At 45.8% G+C, this 22,644-nt stretch overlaps 1 protein-coding gene across 1 annotated transcript in view; it reads left to right on the top strand.

Annotated features, from left to right (window-relative positions):
• The window catches only part of CDH23 (cadherin related 23), a 1,673,137-nt gene that overhangs the window by 1,138,841 nt on the left and 511,652 nt on the right, over window positions 1–22,644 (top strand). The window contains exons 24-26 of the mRNA XM_033942780.1: window positions 3,677–3,896; window positions 8,109–8,261; window positions 21,709–21,822. Coding sequence (XP_033798671.1) covers window positions 3,677–3,896; window positions 8,109–8,261; window positions 21,709–21,822 — 487 coding nt within the window. The remainder of the gene's footprint in view (window positions 1–3,676; window positions 3,897–8,108; window positions 8,262–21,708; window positions 21,823–22,644) is intronic.

The following is a 22,644-nucleotide window of genomic DNA, read 5'->3' as shown; positions in this document are numbered from 1 at the left end:
TTATTGTTATGTGTTTTGGTGGGTTTTGGAAGTGTGAATGCTCTAATTCTTTTTCTGATCTTCTAGTGAGCCTGTGATTTTGAATGTCCTGGTGGCCCTGACGCAGCGGATGTTAAAAATTCCCGCGAAACATGGCTGCGTCGGCAAATTAGACACTGGTGACTGAACATAGTATAAAGACAAGTCAAGTTCTGAGATAAGTTTTTTTTTGGTCTCACATTTTTTTAAATCCTGGCTACTACATATGTATAATATCCCTTTAAAGTTGAAAGGGTTTTAGCTTCATTAAATTGCTTTATAAAAAATTTTTTTCAAAAAAAAGACTAAACTACTGGCCAATGATTGGAGCAGGAGCTGTATAAACTACACGGATCTTCTCAGTTTGTGATTCACTGCTGTGCGTAGGCTCCGATTCTGAGGCCAGAGCCCTTCAAGTATGTTGGGCCTCTAATACTGATATGTATTGTCCAGTATGAGCAGTATTATATACTATTTTTCTGATTATATTATATGCTGCTGGGGTAACTAGTTTTAGGTTGTATATCATCCAACTGGAGCCAGCTCTGATCTGCTCTCCAAGAGCCCAGAAAAGCCTAAAAAGGTTCTCTGTCAGTTGCTTCTCCACAGTCTACTTTATCTGCCTGGAAATGCAGCAACAATTTGCTTTCTCTCTCTTTACTGATTTATAAAGAAGGGAAAGCTATAGAGATAAATGTACGAGAAATACATCACCATATATGGGTGAAGATGTTCTCAGGAATTTGGTGGTACCTATAGAAAGGATAAACAAACTCTTACTTCATCAATGCTCCTATAAAGCGATGGTGAAACCCAGTGGCATAGCGATGGTGAGGGGCACCAGAGGTGGTGGTGCCCCCTCCTGTTTTCTCTTCTCTGCTTCTGCTCCTTCCCATCCCCCGGCCATGCACGCGCTCCCCTTCCCTTCCCCCGTAGCTCTTTAATTTTCCCAGCATGAGCAGTATCACAAACTTGCTGCCCGCGTCGTGTCAGCTCTCCCTCTAATGTCACTTCTTAGGCACGGGACCCAGAATTGACGTCAGAGAGAGCCAACACCAGTACGGGCAGCAAGTTTATGATACTGCTTGTGCCGGGCAAATTAAAAATGTACGAGGGAAGGGAAGGAGAGCACACGCATGGCAGGGGGTTCCGGAAGGAGTGGGGTACAGAGAGGAAGACAGGTGATGGTGCCCCCACCAAGATGGCACCTACATTTAGACGTGCCCACTTATGCCAGGTCTATGGCAATTGTAAGTTGGCATGCCTAAGTGCACCATTTAGGATGTGCAATTTATAGAATTCTGTAAGGTGTGTACTAAGTAGGTGACATGCTGTTGTCCCATCCATGCTCCTATCACAGTCCTAATCCCACTGACTTGCAGAATTACTCCTTTCATTAGTGGCTATCTCCCCTCTACACATATCAACTCCTATCATTTTAAAGATAGCAGGACATGAAGTAAAGAGTTACATGGGATCAGACTCCAATCCATATTTTCCAGCTGCACAATCGTTACTTTATCTGCTGTTTGTTATTAGAAAGTAGCTCATGCCTTTCATTTCCAGTAGTAGGTCAAGGTATGAGATATATCCTAATAAAATTAACCTGACTTAGTTGGTATGATAATTAAAAAAAACCAAAAAAAAAACCCCACCATGAACAAGAAACAGATATTGGTATATAGAGTTTCTCTATACAAACATGACCTAGCCACCCCGAGTAGGCTGGCTTTTACTATCAGAGGCTAAGCAGGGTTGGGCCTGGCTAGTACCTGGATGGGGGACTGCCTAGAAGTACAAGGTGCCGTAGGCTGAGGGGCCCTATGTTGGGCAACAGCAGCATAGTGGAGCCACACCCTGCATGGGAGAAGGCAATAGAAAACCATTCCTCTACTGTGCTGTGAAACATCGCAGGGTGGATTCCTTACTGTGCATGTTGACATGAGTTGGTGGCTGACAAAGTGGCATGATCCATCCTTCCACATACAAACATACCTTGGGTTTTGGCCAGGTACTAGTGACCTGAATTGGCCACCGTGAGAACAGGCTACTGGGCTTGATGGACTATTGGTCTGACCCAATAAGGCTGTTCTTATGTACTACACATTTACACATACCTAACAGATTCATCATTATATTGGCCACTATAGAGTGGCAGAGAGCAGGACCCGGCAGGAGAAGTCCGCAAAGCAGCCTGTTTAAAATTCTGCCGACGCTGCTGTTAGGGGTCTTTGCAGTGGGAGGGTCAGCGGGGTTCAGATTGGAGGGAGGGATGGAAAGATGGGAGGGTCAGCGGGGGGAAGCGCTGCTGCTGGCGAATCCAGGGACATTCAGGTTAGGCTTCCGGGGTCGATATAACTAGGGCTTATTTTGGGGATAGGGCTTATATTAAGACCTACCCCGAAAATCATGCTAGGGCTTATTTTTGGGGTAGGTCTGATTTTCGGGAAAACACGGTAATAGGAATTTATCCCAAAGGTGTTCACCTAAATATTATCTAATCTAGTTGAAGATTCAATCTCAACAAGGTATGGTAACAACATTAGAAGAAAACAGATCTTTAATTTTTTAACCTTGCCCTGGGAAAATTCAACCAATTCATCAGCTTTAGGTTGTGACACTGAAGAAATAGAGAAGTAAATATCTGGAAAAAGTACTTAGAGGAGTTGTCAGCCTGAACAATCTTATTTTCATTTTCGTACCTGTTTCATTACTTTTTAGCATAATTCCAATATCGTTAATGATCCCAAGTAATTATTAGAATTTATGGTTTTTAAAGAGAAATGTTAATAATTCAGACATGACTTGCTTACAGCTAATTAGAGGATCATTGTTTAGGCTAGCTATCTCCTTGATTTTGTGTTTGTTCTTTTTATTTTAATTCTCAATGTATTTGTTATTTCTAAACTTGGCTCTATTACCTAATATTGTGGATGAAAGTACCATTCTATTTCATCATATTATTGTATGTAATTCTCTTTTTAACATTTATTTCTTTATTTCATGAGATGCATCAATGATCTGATTGGAAATTTGCAAACATAAAATTAAAAAAGTCACCAGTTATAATCCGGAGCCCTGTGACACCAGTCAATTACCATGCAGTTAATGTTAAATCTTATTGCCTGTTTTACAAAGCCGCGCTAGAGGCTGCCATGCGGCAACAGCCCCGAAGCCCTTTAAATCTCTATGGGCTTCGGGGCCGTTACCGCGCAGCATTTGTAAAACAGGACCTTAGTGTACTTTAGTAAATAGTGACTTTAGTTACAAAAGAACATCTCATTTATTACAGGATTATAACTCTACAGTTTAATATTAATAAACATTTTAGCATAATTAATACAGAACTCCATCACCTCATTCCCCAGTCCATGTTTAGAAGGATAAAATTACAACTCTGGTCATTGTATTCTTAAAGAACAAAATCTCTATCCCATTGGTATTATTTTAGGGTGATTTGGTAGTCTCATAGACTTTGGACTATGATTTCTGGTCCTAGTTAACCCATTTATAGCCAGAACACATTATCTAACTTTTTTTTTAGGCAAACAAAGTAGAACTGGACAATCGAGGATGAACATATGCCAGCAACATTGAATCACCTTTTTCTTGACTCTTATCCCATCTCTTCCAACTATTTTCTTTTTTGTTTTGCCAGGTGAATGTTATTGACCTTGATGAGGGTTTGAATGGCCAGGTGACATACATCATGCAAGTGGGCATGCCACGCATGGACTTCACGATCAATAGCACCAGTGGACTGATTGTGTCCTCAACAGTTCTGGACAGGGAGAAGATCTCAGAGTACTACTTACGTGTGGTAGCAAGTGATGCAGGAGCATCACCCAAGAGTTCTACCAGCACTCTGACTGTCCGAGGTGATTATGAACCCTGGATGTTGCTAGCTTACATTGGAATCTTTTTTTTTGAAGTCACCATCAGTTATGAGGGAAACAAATGTTTTTTTGAGGGGGAGGATGACCAAGTTTTTCATAGTAACCTTGGAGTCACCATCTGAGCTTTTATGCTCTGAGAAAAAGTGACAGAAGTAGGACTGGTAAAGTAGTTGGGAAGGGATAAGCAATCAGACCATCATCTAGAGGCTGAGAGAGAAGGCAGAGCCCCTCTTAGATTAGTCTGGTAGGTTCTGTGGCAAGATCCCATACATGCTACCTCTATGCTCAGAATTATTACATTATTTTTTAAAGAATCTTCTGTGGATGACCTAAAAGTATTAAATTATGGATTTCTTCATGATTATTTTAGCATCTGAGGAGCTGAATCTTTGACAGCTCTGAAAAGAAATTTGACATTATATTCTCACTGGACCTTGGCTTGAAATTATTTTTGCCATAAGCACCAAAAAAAGATAAAATCTACCCTGGCATTACACACAATCTGCATGCTCATGGAGTGGAATGCTCAGAGAAGAGGGAAAATTGAGATGTATTCAAAATGCTGCTAACAAAGTTATGAAAAGTTATTAGAAGTATTTGCTTCTAAAACGAAACCTAATAATCTCATATGTGGCAAAATCAGCAAAGCAATTACCTAATGTAAGTTACCGTATTTTTCGCACTATAAGACGCACCTGACCATAAGATGCACCTAGGTTTAGAGGAGGAAAACAAGAAAAAAAACCATTCTGAACCAAATTGTGTATTATTTAGTAAAATATACCAGGCTCTGCACCCAGCCCCCTTTACTCCCTACCAGGCTGTACACCCTGTCCCCTCTCCCTGCCAGGCTCTGCACCATGTCCCTCTTCCCTACCAGGCTCTACATCCATCCCCCTTCCTTCCCTGCCCTATCAAGATATGCAGCCATCCCCTCTTCCTAGCAGGCTCTGCTCCCTGTCCCCCTTACCTGTCAGGCTCTGTCCCCTGTCCCCCCCCCTGGTGGTCTAGTGGTAGGCCAGGACAGAGTACAGAGCCCAGGGCAGGTCTAGTGGTAGGCAGGTAGGTAGGCAGGCAGCCCCCCCGGTATCTTTTAAAAATTCTGGTGGTCCAGCGCTGTATTGTCAGGAGCTTTCCGTGCTCCTGTCCCTCCCTCGCTGGATGGCTGCCTCCTCATCTTTTGCAACCAGCAGCACACAAGGCTGAAGCGAGCTTTTTGCGCTCCTGCCTGGCCCCGCGTCACAAGGATGCAACATATATGCCCTCCTTTTACATGGTATATGTGATAGCATGTAAACGTTGGCACAAAAATTGCCAACTTGGGCATTATTCTATGATGGAATCTGGGCTCCAAGATTCCATTATAGAATTTGGGCTCAGCACTCTGTATTTTAGTGCTCAAATTTGAGCAACCTTTATAGAACCATCACGCTGATATAGTGACAGACCTTTTCCCAAATTGTTTTTTAAACTTTGTCTCTAAACTCTTAAGAGGGGCTTCACATCCTGTATGTTCCATCTCCGAAAGTTCTCATACAAATGGCTCACTATGTTCCTATGATGGTGTGGGGCTAACTCGTAAGTTTATCTCACCTTGGAAAAAGCCCATCATGTTCAAGCATAAGAACATAAGAACTGCCATCTCCGGATCAGACCCATGGTCCATCGAGTCCGGCGATCCGCACACGCGGAGGCCCAGTCAGGTATACACCTGATGTAGTTTTAGTCACCCATATCCCTCTATGCCTCTCATAAGGAGATGTGCATCTAATTTGCCTTTGAATCCCAGCACAGTGGATTCCTTAATAACCTGTAGTTCTTTTTGAACTTTGTGTTGCTGCCTCAAGCTTGTAACCTCACACTAAGGACATACTTCACCATTATTATATTCTTATTATATCATTCTGGTGTTAGTTTTGTAGTTGGGTTCCTCCTCTTCACCTTTTAGCAAATACAGTTGTTAGGGTTTTTTTTTTTTCTGTTTTTGTCTATAGTCTTTAATAGACTACAAACATCAATGGTAAATGAAACAAAATAAAAGTGAAATAAAATGACTTTCATTTTGTTTGAAAATAAAACATCTTTTTATTGGTTGCATTTTTCATTTTGTTTTCAAACAAATGCACATCTCTGATTTCTACTCTCCCCTACAAAGAATATAGAGCCACAGTAGCAATGCTGCCACGGTAAAAGCACCTAAGCCCATAGGAATTGAATGAGCTTTGGTGCGCTTACCAAGACAGGCTTCCTTTCTACAACAATATCTGTAAGATTCCAACCTAGAGTCCCTCATATTGACTCTTGACCTCATTCTCTGTTCTGTAGCTCCAGGGACTGTGTACATGGATCCTGGATTGCTTGAGGAGAAGGTTCAGAGGTGCCCTGTTCTTAGACTTTAGGGGCATTCCAGATTAGGGTTGCCTGTTTGCTTCTCTTTCATTTTTGTTCTCTTACTCCTCTTCACCTCTCCAAGAGATTCCTGTGCTCCATATTAAGAGGTATCCATTCTGTGTGTCTCTTCCCTGGAAGAGAATGGTTAGAATACTTGTTACTTTGAGAAAACCCTCTATCACACATTAAAATATAATTTTCTATGTACCACTTTGCTATGAATGTCCTATTGGGGGAGGTTTTGTCTGTCTTCTCTCTTGCCCTCAAACTTGCAGAAAACAAACTTGTACAGAATATGACTAACTTAACTTCTGCTCTTCTTTTATATTGCTATCACACACAGTTGTTTATCTCTCAGCCTGCCATTAAGAATTGTTATTAATTCTTTATATGCCTTAAAGACCAATGATGAATACACCACCCCAGCAAGGGCACGAAAAAATGTTTAAGTAGTGCCTTGGGTGTATGAGGTCTTGTGAAGAAGTTAGTCATAGTGTAGGGTCATGAAATGGTTAACTGTTGTTTAAAATATTGCTCTGGCTTACATAGCTGAAAACAGTGTACAATCTACTGACCTCATCTGCCTAAAATGTATGTCCCTACCTTGCCACATTGTAAGCTAAATAGATAAGAGTTTGAGCCATGATGTACCCTACCCTCCTGTACATGTAACATTTAGAACTGTAAGATTTAGATAAGCAGATAAATGAGCTAGTTTCCTATAGGACTATAAGTTGTAGCCCTGAACCTATCATAAGTGCTGGCTTAGGACCAATAATAATTATAGAAAAGTTATAGAAGTAACAAATGAGAAGTTGTAGTTTGTGCATGTATTAGTTTGCATATGTTTAGTTAAAAGGGCATAAAAGTCCGTGCATTTCCTGATTCTAACACTCTAGTAAGCAGGCTGTTCACTGTACTAGGGTCCGGCATGCTGTAATAATCCTCTTGTACTTTCTTCACGCCTCTGACTTTGTGTGTCCAAGTGACCTTTCAATAGTAACATAGTAAATGATGGCAGATAAAGATCCAAGTGGTCCATCCAGAGTGCCCAACTATACATGCTCCATAAATTAATTTAGTTTAAATGGTCCTTTTTCTTAAATATTTCTGGGCCAGAAATCCAGAGCCCTGCCCAGTAGCGTGCTTAGGTTCCATCTACTGGCGTCTTCATCAAAGCTTACTCCAGCCCATCTTAACCATCCCAGCCATCAAAACCCTTCCCAGCCCATCCTCAAATGAATGTCCATATATGGGACACAGTTCCGTGTAAGCCTGCCCAATACTGGCCTTTGTTCCTTCAATGTAGACCAATTATTTTCTGATCCTCTGTATTCATCCCACGCTTGTTTGAACTCTGTCACTGTTTTCTTCTCCACCACCTCCCTCGGGAGCGCATTTCACATCATATTCTGTACAAGTTTGTTTCCTGCAAGTTTGAGATTTTGGTTCTTTTGAACAAACTAAAGTTTTCCTTTTTCTGTTTGGATTCTCTCTTGCCCTGCAATACAGCAATGTCTGTGCTTCTGCAGCTGTATTCTTTTAAGAGTCTATTGAATATAAACTGGGAGAGGACCAATTTCTCCTATGCTGGAAAAACAATTTCTCCATCACCTTTCCCCTGTTAATCCAGCTGATGTACACTGGAAGATAACTGTTACTATTGCTTTAATGTTCATGAATCTTTCTGACTGAGTAAGGATGCCACATTTTCTTCCTTCCCTTATTTATTCAGCATGGTCCCTTTGTTTATTCCGTATCAAGATTGCCTTTTGCTTATTCATCATATTCTTTCTTTTTCAGTTTTGGATGTCAATGATGAAAGCCCTAACTTTTTTCCAAAAATCTACAATGTCTCATTGGCCGAGGATGTAACCCGAGCCTTTACAGTGGTCCGTCTGAACTGCACTGATGCTGATGTGGGTCTAAACGCTGAGCTCAGTTACTTCATCACTGGTACCTAACATTTCTGTCCTCTTACTTTGACATTGCTGATGAGCACATGCAGATCAGACAAGGATCTCACACTCTGCTATTTCTCAGGACTGATTTAAATGGGATTTGCATGGGATTTAGTAGTACTAAAGTATTACTGTCAAGACTGGATATATTTTCTATCCCTTTTAAAGGAAATATGCATTTGCACTGCTGGCACTCCCAGAGATCTGTGGTAATTTGTATTACCTTGTACTAATTTCAAGCAGTGTGCAATAGTAGGCAACAAATTAAGAGTTAACAAGTCTGTCATAAAATGTATTCACGTTAGGAACAAACGAAAGCAAGTATTGTTTGAGAAAAAGCCCTTCCCCCATGGAGCTCTGATTAGGGCTGGCCTTATCATTAAGTGCCTGCGTTTTTTATTCAGGGCCCCAGTTTTCAGCATCTGCTGACTTATTCAAATAAGGCCTGCAGTGAGTCTCTGCACTTGGCTGTTCAACCTTCCACTTCCTCTGCAGGGAGCGGTTCATAGACAACCCCGCGAAAGACAAAGGCGCGCGCCGACAACTGAGCGCAAGACGGAGGCGTGCGCCGAAGAAAATTACAGTTTTTAGGGGCTCCGACGGGGGGTTTTGTTGGGGAGCCCCCCCAGTTTACTTAATAGAGATTGCGCCAGTGTTGTGGGGGGTTGTAACCCTCCACATTTTACTGTAAACTTAACTTTTTCCCTAAAAACAGGGAAAAAGTGAAGTTTTCAGTAAAATGTGGGGGGTTACAACCCCCCACAACGCCCCCACAACGCAGCGCGATCTCTATTAAGTAAAGTGGGGGGGTTCCCCCACGCTCCCCTGTCGGAGCCCTAAAAACAGTAATTTGCTGCGCTCAATTGTCTGCACGCACCTTTAAATACTGCCAGAGACAGAGCCAGTGATAGTAACAATATTCAAGTTTACCTCTAACATCAGGGCTTGAAGATCCTGATTTTTGTTGCTTAGACTGTGAGCGTTTCTGATCATTGCTTTCCAGCTACCATTCTGTGACAATCTCAGTTTTTAGTTCTGTCTCATTTCCTGTTGCATGCTTTGAAATGAATTGCTAATATTAATGTTTTTGTTGCTACCTTTAGTACTATCATATCTTGTTTTTTGCTGAGGATGGCCACCGGAAATCACCTGCATACATACGCCATCCCCACTTTCTAGTTTAAACACCTAGAACCATACTGCCTGAATTTCTCAGATAGGATTCTATTTTCTGCCATCGTAAGGCGCAGTCCATCATTACAATATAGGGCTAGATTCACTAACCTGCCCGATCGTGACCGATCTGTGTCCAATCCGGGCAGGTCTGATGGATTCAGAAACCAGCAATATTCTAAGTGGGATACGCAAGTGTGCGATCCTGACGTATGCGCAGACCATCTGCTTTCACTGTAAATGGTCTGCGCATGCGTTCGTGTTCGTTTCTGCTCCGTGGATTTTTTTTTTTTTTTGGGGGGGGGGGGGGAGCTCGACTCTCCAGCTATCAAAAGTTGTCTTGAAGGGCGATCCCCGGTGGCAGCAGCCTCTTAAACTGAATGATCTCTGCTGCCCCAACTCTCCTGCTCTCTGCTGCCTTCTCTGCAATGCAAGCCTGCAGTTTTAAAGCGGGGCTGCACTGCGTAGTGCAGCCCTGCTTTAAACACGCAGACTCGCACTGCGGGGAAGGAGGCAGAGAGCAGGAGAGTCGGGGCAGCAGAGATCAGTCTGGGCGGCAGAGAGCAGGGGGAGTTTGGATTCAGGGCTGAGCAGGGCGGCAAGTCAGGTCAGAAAGCAGGACAGCAAGAGAAGAGTCGGGGAGGTGAAGCGGGGCTGAAAGGCAGGAGAAGGGCAGAGAGCAGGGCAGTTTCTGCAGAGTAAAGGCAGCGAGATTGGGGCAGCAGAGAGCAGGGCGGCAATGGAGCTGGAGAGTCAGAAAGGACGTTTGCGACTGGTCCCCAGCAGTCGCTTCTTGAGTTGATCGGCCAGCCCAGTCGATTAGCAAAATTTGTTTTGTGAATCATGTCCCTGCCTACTTTGCATGCCGTTCCCCTCATTTGCATGTGCAGATCGGAATCGGATCGGCAGAGAGGTAAGTGAATCAGGCCAGAGTAAAATCTGGTTGCAAAGGAGGTCGCAAAACAATCGGTTTGCTTTGTGAATCTAGCCCATAGTCTCTTGTTTTTCTATGTATTATCCCATCCTCCTATGTCCCTAAAGTCTTCTTGAATTGATGACATCAGGCTTTAAGTCGCCTATTGAAGTTCTCTGTATTTTGTACTTTTTTCTCTCCCTTTTCATAAGTAGGCAACACTTCTTAAAAAGCTAAGAGTCTTTACAAAGGATTTTTAACCCCTCCCCAGCTCTTGAAAAACTTTCTGCGCTGCAGGTGGGGTATTGCTGGCCAGGTCTTTTGTTCCGAGGTGGATAACAACATCAGGGTTTGAATCTTTTGTTTCTTCCCTAGTTATAGTCAATATTTGGCTGGTGTTCTGGTAGCTGAGGATCCTGGAAGGCATTTCGCTATTTGGGGTTCTTTGTAGAGAATGACATGGTGGCAGTTACCCGCGGTTAGCCGCAGGTAACCTGCTGAAACGGTGGGGGGGGGAGTGCTCACTGTGGGCAGGGGGACAAGGCCATCCACCGCCCCATGGAGCAGTGAATGACCTTGTCCCTGCAGTTAAGGGAGGGAAGGTGCGCAGTCACTGATCACGCGCGCCCCCTCCCTACCTCCGGCCAAATCTATCTCCTTCCCTCCCTCCCCCTTACCTTCGCGGCACTTTAGAAAATAAACTGAAGCTGGCGAAGCCTGCCTGTGCCACTCTGCAGTCACATGTGTGTGGGCGGAAGCTTCTCCTCTGACGCAACTTCCGCCCACACACACACGTGACTGCAGGGCGGCACAGGCAGGCTTCGCCAGCTTCAGTTTCTTTTCTAAAGCGCTGCGAAGGTAAGGAGGAGGGAGGGAGGGAGGGAGATAGATTTGGCCGGAGGTAGGGAAGAGGCTGTGTGCACGATCGGTGACCGTTCGCCTTCCCTCCCTTAAGTTTCTTTATGCCTTGAAGGTAAGGGGGAGGGAGGGAGATTCTCGGGCCGCTGAAGGGCAGTGAGGTGGAGAGACGGAAGGGTGGATGCTACGGGGACAGGGCGGTGAAGGGGACGTTGGGTTCGGGGACAGGGTGGTGAAGGGGACGGCGGGGACGGGGCAGTGAAGGGGATGATGGTCCAGTGACAAGGCAGTGACGGGGACAGATTTTTTCCCCCGTGTCATTCTCTAGCTCTTTGTCCTGTGTTCCCAGGTTAATCTCTCTGATGATAGAATCCCCTAGCAGCAATAATTTTCTGGTTTGAACTTTTTTATTTGTGCTTTGGGGGTGCTTTTCTTCATGAATTACCTTCACTGGTTCTAGTTACACCTCAGTTCTTTTTTCTCGACCATCACAACAGCAAAGGAATATATCACAGGCTCTAGACCAGGGGTCTCATACTCCCTCCTTGAGGGCCGCAATCCAGTCGGGTTTTCAGGATTTCCCCAATGATTATGCATGAGATCTAGGTGCATGCACTGCTTTCGATGCATATTCATTGGGGAAATCTTGAAAACCTGACTGGATTTCGGCCCTCAAGGAGGGACTTTGAGATCCCTGTTCTAGACGCTATGCTTAGGAAATCTATATGTCGACATCCATGACTTTTCTAAAATGGTGCTGCACATTATTAGGACCTTATTAGGATTGCTAGATTTCCTCTTTGAACAAAAGAGGACACTTGGCCCCGCCCTGTTCCACCCCAGTCCCATCCCATTCCGCCTCTGGCTCCACCCCATTCCTCCCCAGCCCCACCCTCATATAAACTTCCCCAAGCTTGAAGGCTGCATTTGAAAGTCTTCGCACATGCACGGACATCGATGCAATGATGTCACATGCATGGGCGCGGCTCTGCACGGGGCAGGAGTGTAGGAAGATTGCTCCTGCTCCACGTCACTGCTAGACCACCAGGTAAGTCCTGGGGTGGATCAGAGCCGTCCCAAAAGTTATTAGCAAATTTTCCCTATTCGCGGGCCAGCTCTGCCCCTAACCCCCATGAATAGGGAGGGAGAAGTATATCTTCTTTTGATGTATGTCTTTGCTATATTTCTGGAAAATACTAGTTCTGTGTTTCTAGGGCAAGTGATTTAAATTGTAACAATTGATAAATTAATAAAAATACAATTTTAAAAAAGAATATAAAATAATGTGCAAGCATGCTTAAATAATTAATACTGCAGGTGTAAATGTCCTACACCTGTAATGTAGGCGTGATTTCTACTACTTACATTAGTAATATTTAAAGACACATGCTGGAGAAGCTGCTATCTCTTAAGAAACTTCCAAATATTGTGAACTAGTGCCCTCTCCTGATAGAAATCAGTAATTCCTAGAGTTCAAGATAAGTCAAAGAACAGAAAAAAATGCTAACTCAGTGTACTTCTTCAGTTGTTCTGGATAGCCAGACAAAAATGTTAGTCCAGTGAAAGGAAATGACCCTGTGCATTTAATGTGGCAGTTACAAAAGACAAGTCACAAGGAACCCCCTTAAGTTTATAAATTCAGAAGGCCTATAAAAGATTAAAGTGCTTTAATCATGTTCCTGTAAGGTTTCTTTTAAATTATTATGGAATTTTTGCTAGTAGGACTGGATGGTACTATTTGAAGTCTCTGCTCTTTCTGTTAGCCACAGCGTATCTGGTTTTCGTCTTTGCATGGGATTAGTGGAGCTACATAAATATATGTCACCTATTCACCTTGGGTAAATCTCTTCATAAAGGCAGTTAATAAATACCAATCAATCAATCAATCAATATTTATTTGATGAAAGATACAGTTAACCTAGTGTTCGATAATCAAGTACCGTATTTTCACGTAGATAACGTACACCTGTGTAAAACGCGCACACGGGTATAGCGTGCGGGAAACCGAAATATATGTTAAAAAATTTTTGTATACCGCGCACACCCGTATATTGCTCATGCTGCCCGACTCTCTCGTCGCCGCCCGACTCTCCTTTTGCCCGCCCCGACTCTCCTCTGGCCACCCCGACTCTACTTTCGCCCGCCCCGACTCTCCTCTCCCCCTTGAAGTCCTGTCCCCACCCTGAAAGCCTGATGCCCCCCCCGACGTCCGATTCACCCCCCCGCAGGACCGCTCGCACCCCCACCCCGAAGGACTGCTCGCTCGCACCCGCAACCACACCCCGAAGGACCGCTCGCACGCACTCCCACCCGCACCCGCACCCCCACCCTGAAGGACCGCTCGCACCCCCACAGCCTCCCGACCCCCCCCCCCATCATGTAGAAGCTCCAACCGGTGTCCTGCTACTTCCTCTTGGCGATCCCGGCCCTTCTATGAGCCCTACGCTGCTTCCTCTTCCGGCGGTCCCAGAATAGGCCCGGGAGCCTTAGGCCCCTCCTGGGGGCAGGGACTTGGGCACATGGTCGGGTTGGGCCCATGTGCCTCAGGCCCCGCCCCCAGGAGGGACCTAAGGCTCCCGGGCCTATTCTGATTGGCCCAGGAGCCTTAGGCCCCACCAGTAGGCGGAGCTTTGGGACGGATGGGCCAATCCGGCCTCATTCCTTTGTTGGCTGCCTGCCGGACAGGCGGGTTTGGCTCCCGTCTGTCCGGCCAACTACACAAAGGTACGGGGAAGGGGGGTGGGGGTGTCGTGGGGGTCGGCCAGGGAGGTCGCGGGTCGGCTGGGGGGGTGGTCGCCTGGTCGGAGGTTCTTTGGGGGGGCGGTCATTGGGGGGAGGGGGGTTTGTGTCGAGGGCAGGAGGGGGATCCCTCCTGCCCGTAATGTAGTGCGGGGTGGAGGTAGGGGGTCACCATGGCCAGGAGGGTTTGGGCTCCCTCCTGGCCCGAACAACTAGCGGGGGGGGGTCGCCAAGGCTAGGAGGACTTGGGCTCCCTCCTGGCCCGAACAACTAGCGGGGGGGGGGGTCGCCAGGGCCAGGAGGGCATGGGCTCTCTCCTGGCCCGATATTGTCGGGGAGTTGGGGAGTCGGCGGGGCAAGAGGGCTTGAGCTCCCTCTTGCCCCGATCGTGTCGGGGGTGCCGCGGTTGGCTGGGGCAAGAGGGCTTGAGCTCCCTCTTGCCCCGATCGTGTTGGGGAGTCGGCGGGGCAAGAGGGCTTGACGTCAGAGAAAGGGCGGGATCACCGGAAGAGGAAGCAGCGCAGGCGCAGGGCTCACAGAAGGGCCGGGACTGCCAAGAGGAAGCAGCAGGACACCGGTAGGAGCTTCTACATGATGGGGGGGGTCGGGAGGCTGTGGGGGTGCGAGCGGTCCTTCAGGGTGGGGGTGCGGGTGGGAGTGCGTGCGAGCGGTCCTTCGGGGTGCGGGTGCGTGCGAGCGGTCCTTCGGGGTGGGGGTGCGAGCGGTCCTGCGGGGGGGGTGAATTGAACGTCGGGGGGGGGAAACTATATAAAAAAAATTTGTACAACGCGCTCGCGTATAACGCGCAAGGTTATGCACGGTTTGTAAAATCGTGTATAACGCGCGCGTTATATGCATGAAAATACGGTAAATGTATTTGAAAAACTGTAAAATATGTATATGTGTAAATATTTTTTTTTATTATCATTGGACAGGTGGTGTATAAAATATGATTAGATTAGCTTGCCCAAGAAAAGGGACAACTGGGTGTGATTTTGAATACAAGCACTGTCAGTGATTCTCTGTAAAGCTTTGCACAAACAATGGTGTGGTAAAGGGGGGGTGGGGAACCACCCCAGGCATCTTCTTGGTTGGAGCACAAGCTCCTCTCCAGCACCCGTATCTCTAACTCTTCACCGGTGCTAGCAGCATCTCCAACCTGCTGCTTGCACTGGCTTTGGCTCTCCCTCTGAGGTCACTTCCAGGTCGCGGAACCAGGAAGTGACCTTAGAGGGAGAGCAGAGACTGGCGTTGGCAGCAGGTTGGAGATGCTGCTTGCGCTGGCAAATAGTTAAAGAGGGAAGGGGAGAAGGGAAGGCGTGTGCGCGGTAGGGGTTAGAGAGGAGGGGGGGCGCCACCTCCCCAAGCACCTCCTATCCTCACTACGCCACTGTGCACAACTCTCTCACTGTACTTCACTCTCCAGAACATTCAAGGTACTAATAGTACAACACCTCATGTTCTAAGTTCTCAGAAAGTTTTATGGGCTACTGTGCTGCAGAAAGCCATCCCAACGGGGGGGAGAAGCATATAGGTTTCAAATTTAAATTTTTTTCTAGAGACTTTGCAGGATTTTCCAAAGGGCTTATATTGGCGCCTGCTAAATGAATATAGATTAAATCCTCTGGCCATAGATTATGGGGACAATTCTATACCTGGGTGCTTCCATTTAGGCATGCCTAGGAGTCTATTCTGTCACAGAATCAAAGCACCTAGGTTCTGTTAAAAAATATTAGCATATGGCAATATCAGCACACCTAACATATAGGCACCTGCACTTATACCAGCTATAGAGCTGGCATTGGTGCAAGCACCTAAGTGCAGCAGAGGTGTACATATCTTACCACATTCTTTAAATTACTCAAGTAATTCAGAGACCCACCCAAGCTTCACACGTGTGTATTCCCCTTTTCAAATATATATTATATAAGTTAAGAAGATATAGTATAGCACTTAGGTGCAATATTGGCATTTATGCATGTATGTGCCCACAGAGGGCCTGATTCTGTAAACAGCACATAGCGGCTCCTACATTGTAGGCACTACTCAATGAAACTGTCAATCAACCACTAGGTGCCGCTTATAGAATCCCGCCTACCAACACCTAGGCATGCTTAGGTATTGCTAGGCATCCTAGAGGTAGGCGATGGTACATTAGGCCAGGTTTTACTTGGCCTAATTTGTCAGATTGTTTGGGAAGATTGAAGGAACCAGGTGAAGAGGGCGACTTGCAGTCAGATGGCTGGACATGTGAAAACAACCATGGGGATGACCCTGGAGGACCTTACCAAGTTAGCACAAAACCAATCTCTTTTTAGATCTCTAATTCATCAAGTCACTAGAACTCGAGCATGCATCATTGGCACCTAACTAACTAACTCGGATGCCTAGCAACGCCTAAGTCAACCATACCTATTCTCTGCCCCTAACACGGATACTTTTCAGGTAGGCATTATTAGGTGTTGGAGAGCGCCTCGACTTAGGTGTCACTAGGCGTCAAACTCTTAATTGGTGATTTATTTTTGATTGGCTGCAAATTGGTGTAGTCAATTACCATGCCCATTAAAAAAAAAAAAAGTTGCATGCAGATTCCAAAGTTAGGCATCTCTAGGTGTCCTTGATTATAGAATCTGACCCATATAGGCTTATATTTATTTACTGAAATTTATTAACCGCCTTTATGAAGAGATTCACCCAAGGCGGTATATAGCAGGTATAATTCAATATAAAACTTAGTAGTAAAAAGATCAACTATACCCCCCTTTTTTTTTTTACAAAACCATAGTGCGTTTTTTTGCACCAGCCACAGCGGTAACAGCTCCGACACTCTTAGAATTCCTATGAGCGTCGGAGCTGTTACAGCTGCAGCCGGAGCTAAAAAACGCGCTACGGTTTTATAAAAGGAGGAGATAAACATAAATACATACATTGAATGAGGTGGAGTTAAAATCAGTAAATTGAAACTGTTTCAAAAATATACTTATTAACAGGACTGAAACTCAAATAAGAGAGATATAATACATACTAAAAGAGAGACATAATATTTATGAATCATCTAATGAGCACAAATCAGAACTTTCAAATGACATACTTGTAGATACGATGCTACATTACAGCTTATCCCCTAGCCAAGGAGTCAAATGCAGATATTAGATGGGGACAAGATGGGTGGTACAGAGTGCTTTGGGATAAATAGATGAGAGGCTGAACTCAAGGCAAGTTGTTTAAACAGTTAAACAAGGTATAAGGAACTGATTTATGGCTCCTTTTATCAAACAGTGGTAGAGCCTTATACCACGTGCCGGCGAGGTAAATGCTCTGAACTGATGCTCATTCAATTACTATGAGCATAGGAGCATTTACTTCACTGGCCCACAGTAAAAGTATTTACCACTGTTTGATAAAAGGAGCCCATAGTTAGTATGTGTGGTGAGCTAGTCCTGGTGCAGAATGAGTATATACTGTAGTTAATCACCCTATGTATTAAATAAATCAATAAATATGTCATTATTCTAAACATTTAAGTGCATAATACATGTGAAAATGCTAACCCCCTGAATTCTAGAATTGCCCTTCACATGAATAATGCCATGGGAATTTTTCTGACTGCCCTGCCCTGTGGAAACAATTCTATAAACTCATGCTGACATTACACAAGGAAATGTTTATAATTCTGCATATGTGCTCATAAATGCCAACATACCAACTACACTCCATTCCATAGATATTGAAATACAGGGAGCCATAGTTGCCATGGAAACCCTAAAAATTTCTACCTTCCCTATCTCCTTGCTGAATTTTTTTACAACCTCCCTACTAGTGTTTATGTTTGAGTGTGAGTGCACATCTGTATATGTATCTGTGAGAATGATTTGCAGGGTGATATATCAAGTATATTAAACTATTAAGTGTTCACAGGGTAATTTAACATAATTTTTTTGCTTATGTCAACTCAGTCCTTAGAGGGAATACTGTCTCCCTCATTCCCTGCTCCTCCACAAGGGGGTTTTCTTTTTACTTCCCTCTGCTGGGGCAGCAACACTGCAGAAAGGCATTGTGACTAACCAGCATAGGTCCTTGAGTATCTGCATATACTTAGGGACTGTCAGCTTCTGCCCCCTCTGAAACAGGAAATCTGGAGGTGGCAGGAGCCGGCAGATCTTGAGCATGGGCGGAATAAGAGAGACTGGACACCTTGAGGGGCTGAGGAGAGCGATGCTGAACATGGAGGGGGGTTCAGAGGCAAGGAAGGAAAGCAATGTTGGATTCCGCGAGGAGAGACTATAGGATGGTAGAAAAAAGAAGGGGAGATGTTGAGGTTGGGGTTAGGGCTGGGGAGAGGCATTGGTGCAAAACTGGAGCTGGGAAAGGGGTATGGTCAAGGACAAATTGGAGGGACAGAGCTTGGGCATTCCCAAACAAAAAGACGTTCCACTGCCCCTGCTCTATTCTGTAAATATCTACTTAAATTAGTGTATATTTGTAAGGGGTGGTTAGGCCAGTACTCTATAAAGGAAAGTAGGTGACATTGTTCATTTATATAATAGGCTCCCATAAGATGTCCTCTGGGTATCTAATTGTAGACGACCTGTCAAATAGGTGCCTAATTTCATTTATAGAATTCTAGCCTAAACAGGCACATAAATGCTTAACATTTAAGTGAAAGGACTTAGACCAGTCACACAGTTCCGTCCTATGTACGCTTTCTTTGAAAATATATGCTATGTAAAATAAACAGGTATACTTGTGGATATGGCAGTATTGTAACTATTTACGTATGTAACTGTTAGCACCTACAGTAGTTTATATAATTGTGGTGAGTGTGTGGTTAGAGCTACAGCCCCAGCTCCCTGGGGTTGTGGGTTCAAATCCCGCACTGCTCCTTGTGACCCTGGGCAAGTCATTTAATCCCCCAGTGCCCCAGGTACATTAGATAGAGTGTGAGCCCAACAGGACAGATAGGGAAAAATGCTTGAGTACCTGAATAATTTGTAATTGCATAGAATTGTATGATATGCGAAATATAAATAAATAATTAAATAAATAAAAAAATAATTGCTGCAATGGTGCCAGGGTGGAGCAAGGGTGTTAAACCAAGCTATACAGTTAGTGGAAATATCCATCTGCTATCCATATACCGTATTTTCGCGGATATAACGCGCGCGTTATACGCGATTTTACCTACCGCGCATACCCCTCGCGCGTTATATGCCTGAGCGCGGTATAGAAAAGTTTTTAAACATAGTTCCCACCCCGCCCGACGCCCGATTCACCCCCCCAGCAGGACCGCTCGCACCCCCACCCCGAACGACCGCTCGCACGCGCTCCCACCCGCACCCGCATCCACGATCGGAGCAAGAGGGAGCCCAAGCCCTCTTGCCCGGCCGACTCCCCGACGTCCGATACATCCCCCCCCCCCCGAAGGACCGCCGACTTCCCGACAATATCGGGCCAGGAGGGAGCCCAAACCCTCCTGGCCACGGCGACCCCCTACCCCCACCCCGCACTACATTACGGGCAGGAGGGATCCCAGGCCCTCCTGCCCTTGACGCAAACCCCCCTCCCCCCCCAACGACCGCCCCCCCCAAGAACCTCCGCCCGTCCCCCAGCCGACCCGCGACCCCCCTGGCCGACCCCCACGACCCCCCCACCCCCCTTCCCCGTACCTTTGGAAGTTGGCCGGACAGACGGGAGCCAAACCCGCCTGTCCGGCAGGCAGCCAACGAAGGAATGAGGCCGGATTGGCCCATCCGTCCTAAAGCTCCGCCTACTGGTGGGGCCTAAGGCGCGTGGGCCAATCAGAATAGGCCCTGGAGCCTTAGGTCCCACCTGGGGGCGCGGCCTGAGACACATGGTCGGGTTTGGCCCATGTGCCTCAGGCCGCGCCCCCAGGTGGGACCTAAGGCTCCAGGGCCTATTCTGATTGGCCCACGCGCCTTAGGCCCCACCAGTAGGCGGAGCTTTAGGACGGATGGGCCAATCCGGCCTCATTCCTTCGTTGGCTGCCTGCCGGACAGGCGGGTTTGGCTCCCGTCTGTCCGGCCAACTTCCAAAGGTACGGGGAAGGGGGGTGGGGGGGTCGTGGGGGTCGGCCAGGGGGGTCGCGGGTCGGCTGGGGGACGGGCGGAGGTTCTTGGGGGGGGCGGTCGTTGGGGGGGGAGGGGGGTTTGCGTCGAGGGCAGGAGGGCCTGGGATCCCTCCTGCCCGTAATGTAGTGCGGGGTGGGGTTAGGGGGTCGCCGTGGCCAGGAGGGTTTGGGCTCCCTTCTGGCCCAACTACACAAAGGTACGGGGAAGGCGGGTGGGGGTGTCGTGGGGGTCGGCCAGGGGGGTCGCGGGTCGGCTGGGGGACGGGCGGAGGTTCTTGGGGGGGGGCGGTCGTTGGTGGGAGGGGGTTTGCGTCGAGGGCAGGAGGGCCTGGGATCCCTCCTGCCCGTAATGTAGTGCGGGGTGGGGTTAGGGGGTCGCCGTGGCCAGGAGGGTTTGGGCTCCCTCCTAGCCCGATATTGTTGGGGAGTCGGCGGTCCTTCGGGGTGAGGGTGCGAGTGGTCCTGCCGGGGGGGGGGGGATGTATCAGACGTCGGGGGGGGGGGGCATCAGGCTTTCAGGATGGGGACAGACCTTCAAGGGGGGACAGGACTTCAAGGGGGGACAGTGCACGGAAAGTCAGGGGGGTGAACGGAGAGTCGGGACAACGCAGGGAAAGTCAGGGCGGGCGAAAGGAGCGTCGGGCATCATGCGCGTTATATGCCTGAGCGCGGTATAGAAAAGTTTTGGTACATATCATCGTGATTTCTGCGCGCTATACCCCTGTGCGCGTTTTACACAGGTGCGCGTTATATCCGCGAAAATACGGTAGCTAAGATGTTTAAGTTAGAATAGCCATAAAAAGCTGATGCTTCAATAAAAACATGTCTTCTGTAGGTAATGACCCCCATTTGCCTAACACCTTAATTTTGTGATCTGTAGCTAGCCCTAAAAACGCCTATTTGACTGAAAAATGTTTTTTTGTAAAAAAATAAAATAAAATACTTGATTTTATGTTCACTTGAGCTGATCTAGTTCTGATAGTTTTCTTTTCTTGCTAGGTGCTTATTTTTTATTTTTTTATCATTCTTTATTCATTTTTAAAACTACAATTTCCTAATCAGAGCCCAAAACATACCCCCCTCCCTGGATGTTCATGTTTTCCCCATCTAGATATATAGGTCAGTCCTTACAGTATTTAGTTAATGGTTCCCAAACATCCATAAATTTTTTGAAACATCCCATCTGAATGGCCATGACCCGTTCCATTTTAAAGACATAACATAGGGATTTCCACCAGAATAAATAATTTAATCTGTCCCAATTTTTGAAAATAAGCTGCATGGCGGCAACCCCCGTCATTATAAACAAAAGTTTATTTTTCACCGATATTTGACTCTTTGCCCTCATAGATGTACCAAATAAAATAATATCATAAGATAATGCCACTGGATTCTCTAATAAATTATTAACTTGATCCCAAAGAGATCTCCAGAATTTCAGTATCAAGGGACAATAGTATATTAAATGATTCAACATCCCAGCTTCAAGATGACAGTGCCAGCATCTAATAGATTTGGAACTATCTACTCTAGGCAAACGAACTAGGTGCCTATTTGACCCTCAACACATTTTACTAAAATAAAAAATAAAAAAAACTCTTGATTTTATACCCACTTGAGTTGATCTAGTTCTCATATTTTTCTTCTCTCTTTTACTTTTGTTTTCTTCAGGAGGAAACCAGGATGGAAAATTCAGTGTTGGTTTCCGGGATGGAGTGCTCAGGACAGTAGTTAGCTTGGATCGAGAGACTATGGCGTCATATTTATTGATTCTAGAAGCCATTGGTAAGGATCTTCCTTGTAGTGTTTTGTCTGATGCAGGTAACAAAAAAATGCTTTTGTATCAGCATGGTACACAGATTTCTCTTATTTTCCACAAATGAGCTATAAGCCTGACCAGGATAGACATAAGAACATAAGAATTGCCGCTGCTGGGTCAGACCAATGGTCCATCCTGCCCAGCAGTCCGCTCACGCGGCCGCCCCAAGGTCAAGACCAGTGCTCCAAATGAGTCCAGCCTCACCACTTTAGCATGAACTTGTCCAACTTTGTCTTGAAACCCTGGAGGGTGTTTTCCTCTATAACAGACTTCGGAAGAGCATTCCAGTTTTCTGCCACTCTCTGGGTGAAGAAGAATTTCCTTATATTTGTAAGTACATAACTTAGCTTTATATTGGAAGATTCCCCGTCCCGACGCATTTCACTTGACTTTATCAAGGTCGGGGGAAGCCAGCGGCTACTTTGAATGGGAAAAGCTTAGCTTCAGTGTATGTTCCCCCGACCTTGATAAAGTCAAGCGAAACACGTCGGGACGGTGAATCTTCCAATATAAAGCTAAGTTATGAACTTACTAGAAACTTATTTATCAACTTATTTATTAATGTATTTATAAATTGCTTATTGCACTAAAAGAAAGGAAATGAAGTTTCTCTAAAAGAAAGGAAATGAAGAGAACTTAGGGAAAGTGAAATAAAAATAGTTAAGATGCTGTACTGGGAATAATGAAGATCCATACCGCCCTGAGTTTGTTAAACCAGGTGGAAATCTGAACTCCCTATAGTACTATGCACAGTGTTTGAAAAAGATAAAAGAAGAGAAGTTAGCACA

This window comes from Geotrypetes seraphini, chromosome 4 (genome assembly GCF_902459505.1).
Source record: "Geotrypetes seraphini chromosome 4, aGeoSer1.1, whole genome shotgun sequence".
NCBI classification, from domain to species: Eukaryota; Metazoa; Chordata; class Amphibia; order Gymnophiona; family Dermophiidae; genus Geotrypetes; species Geotrypetes seraphini.
The sequence above is the reverse complement of the archived record's forward strand: the minus strand, read 5'-3'. Positions and strand labels throughout refer to the sequence as shown.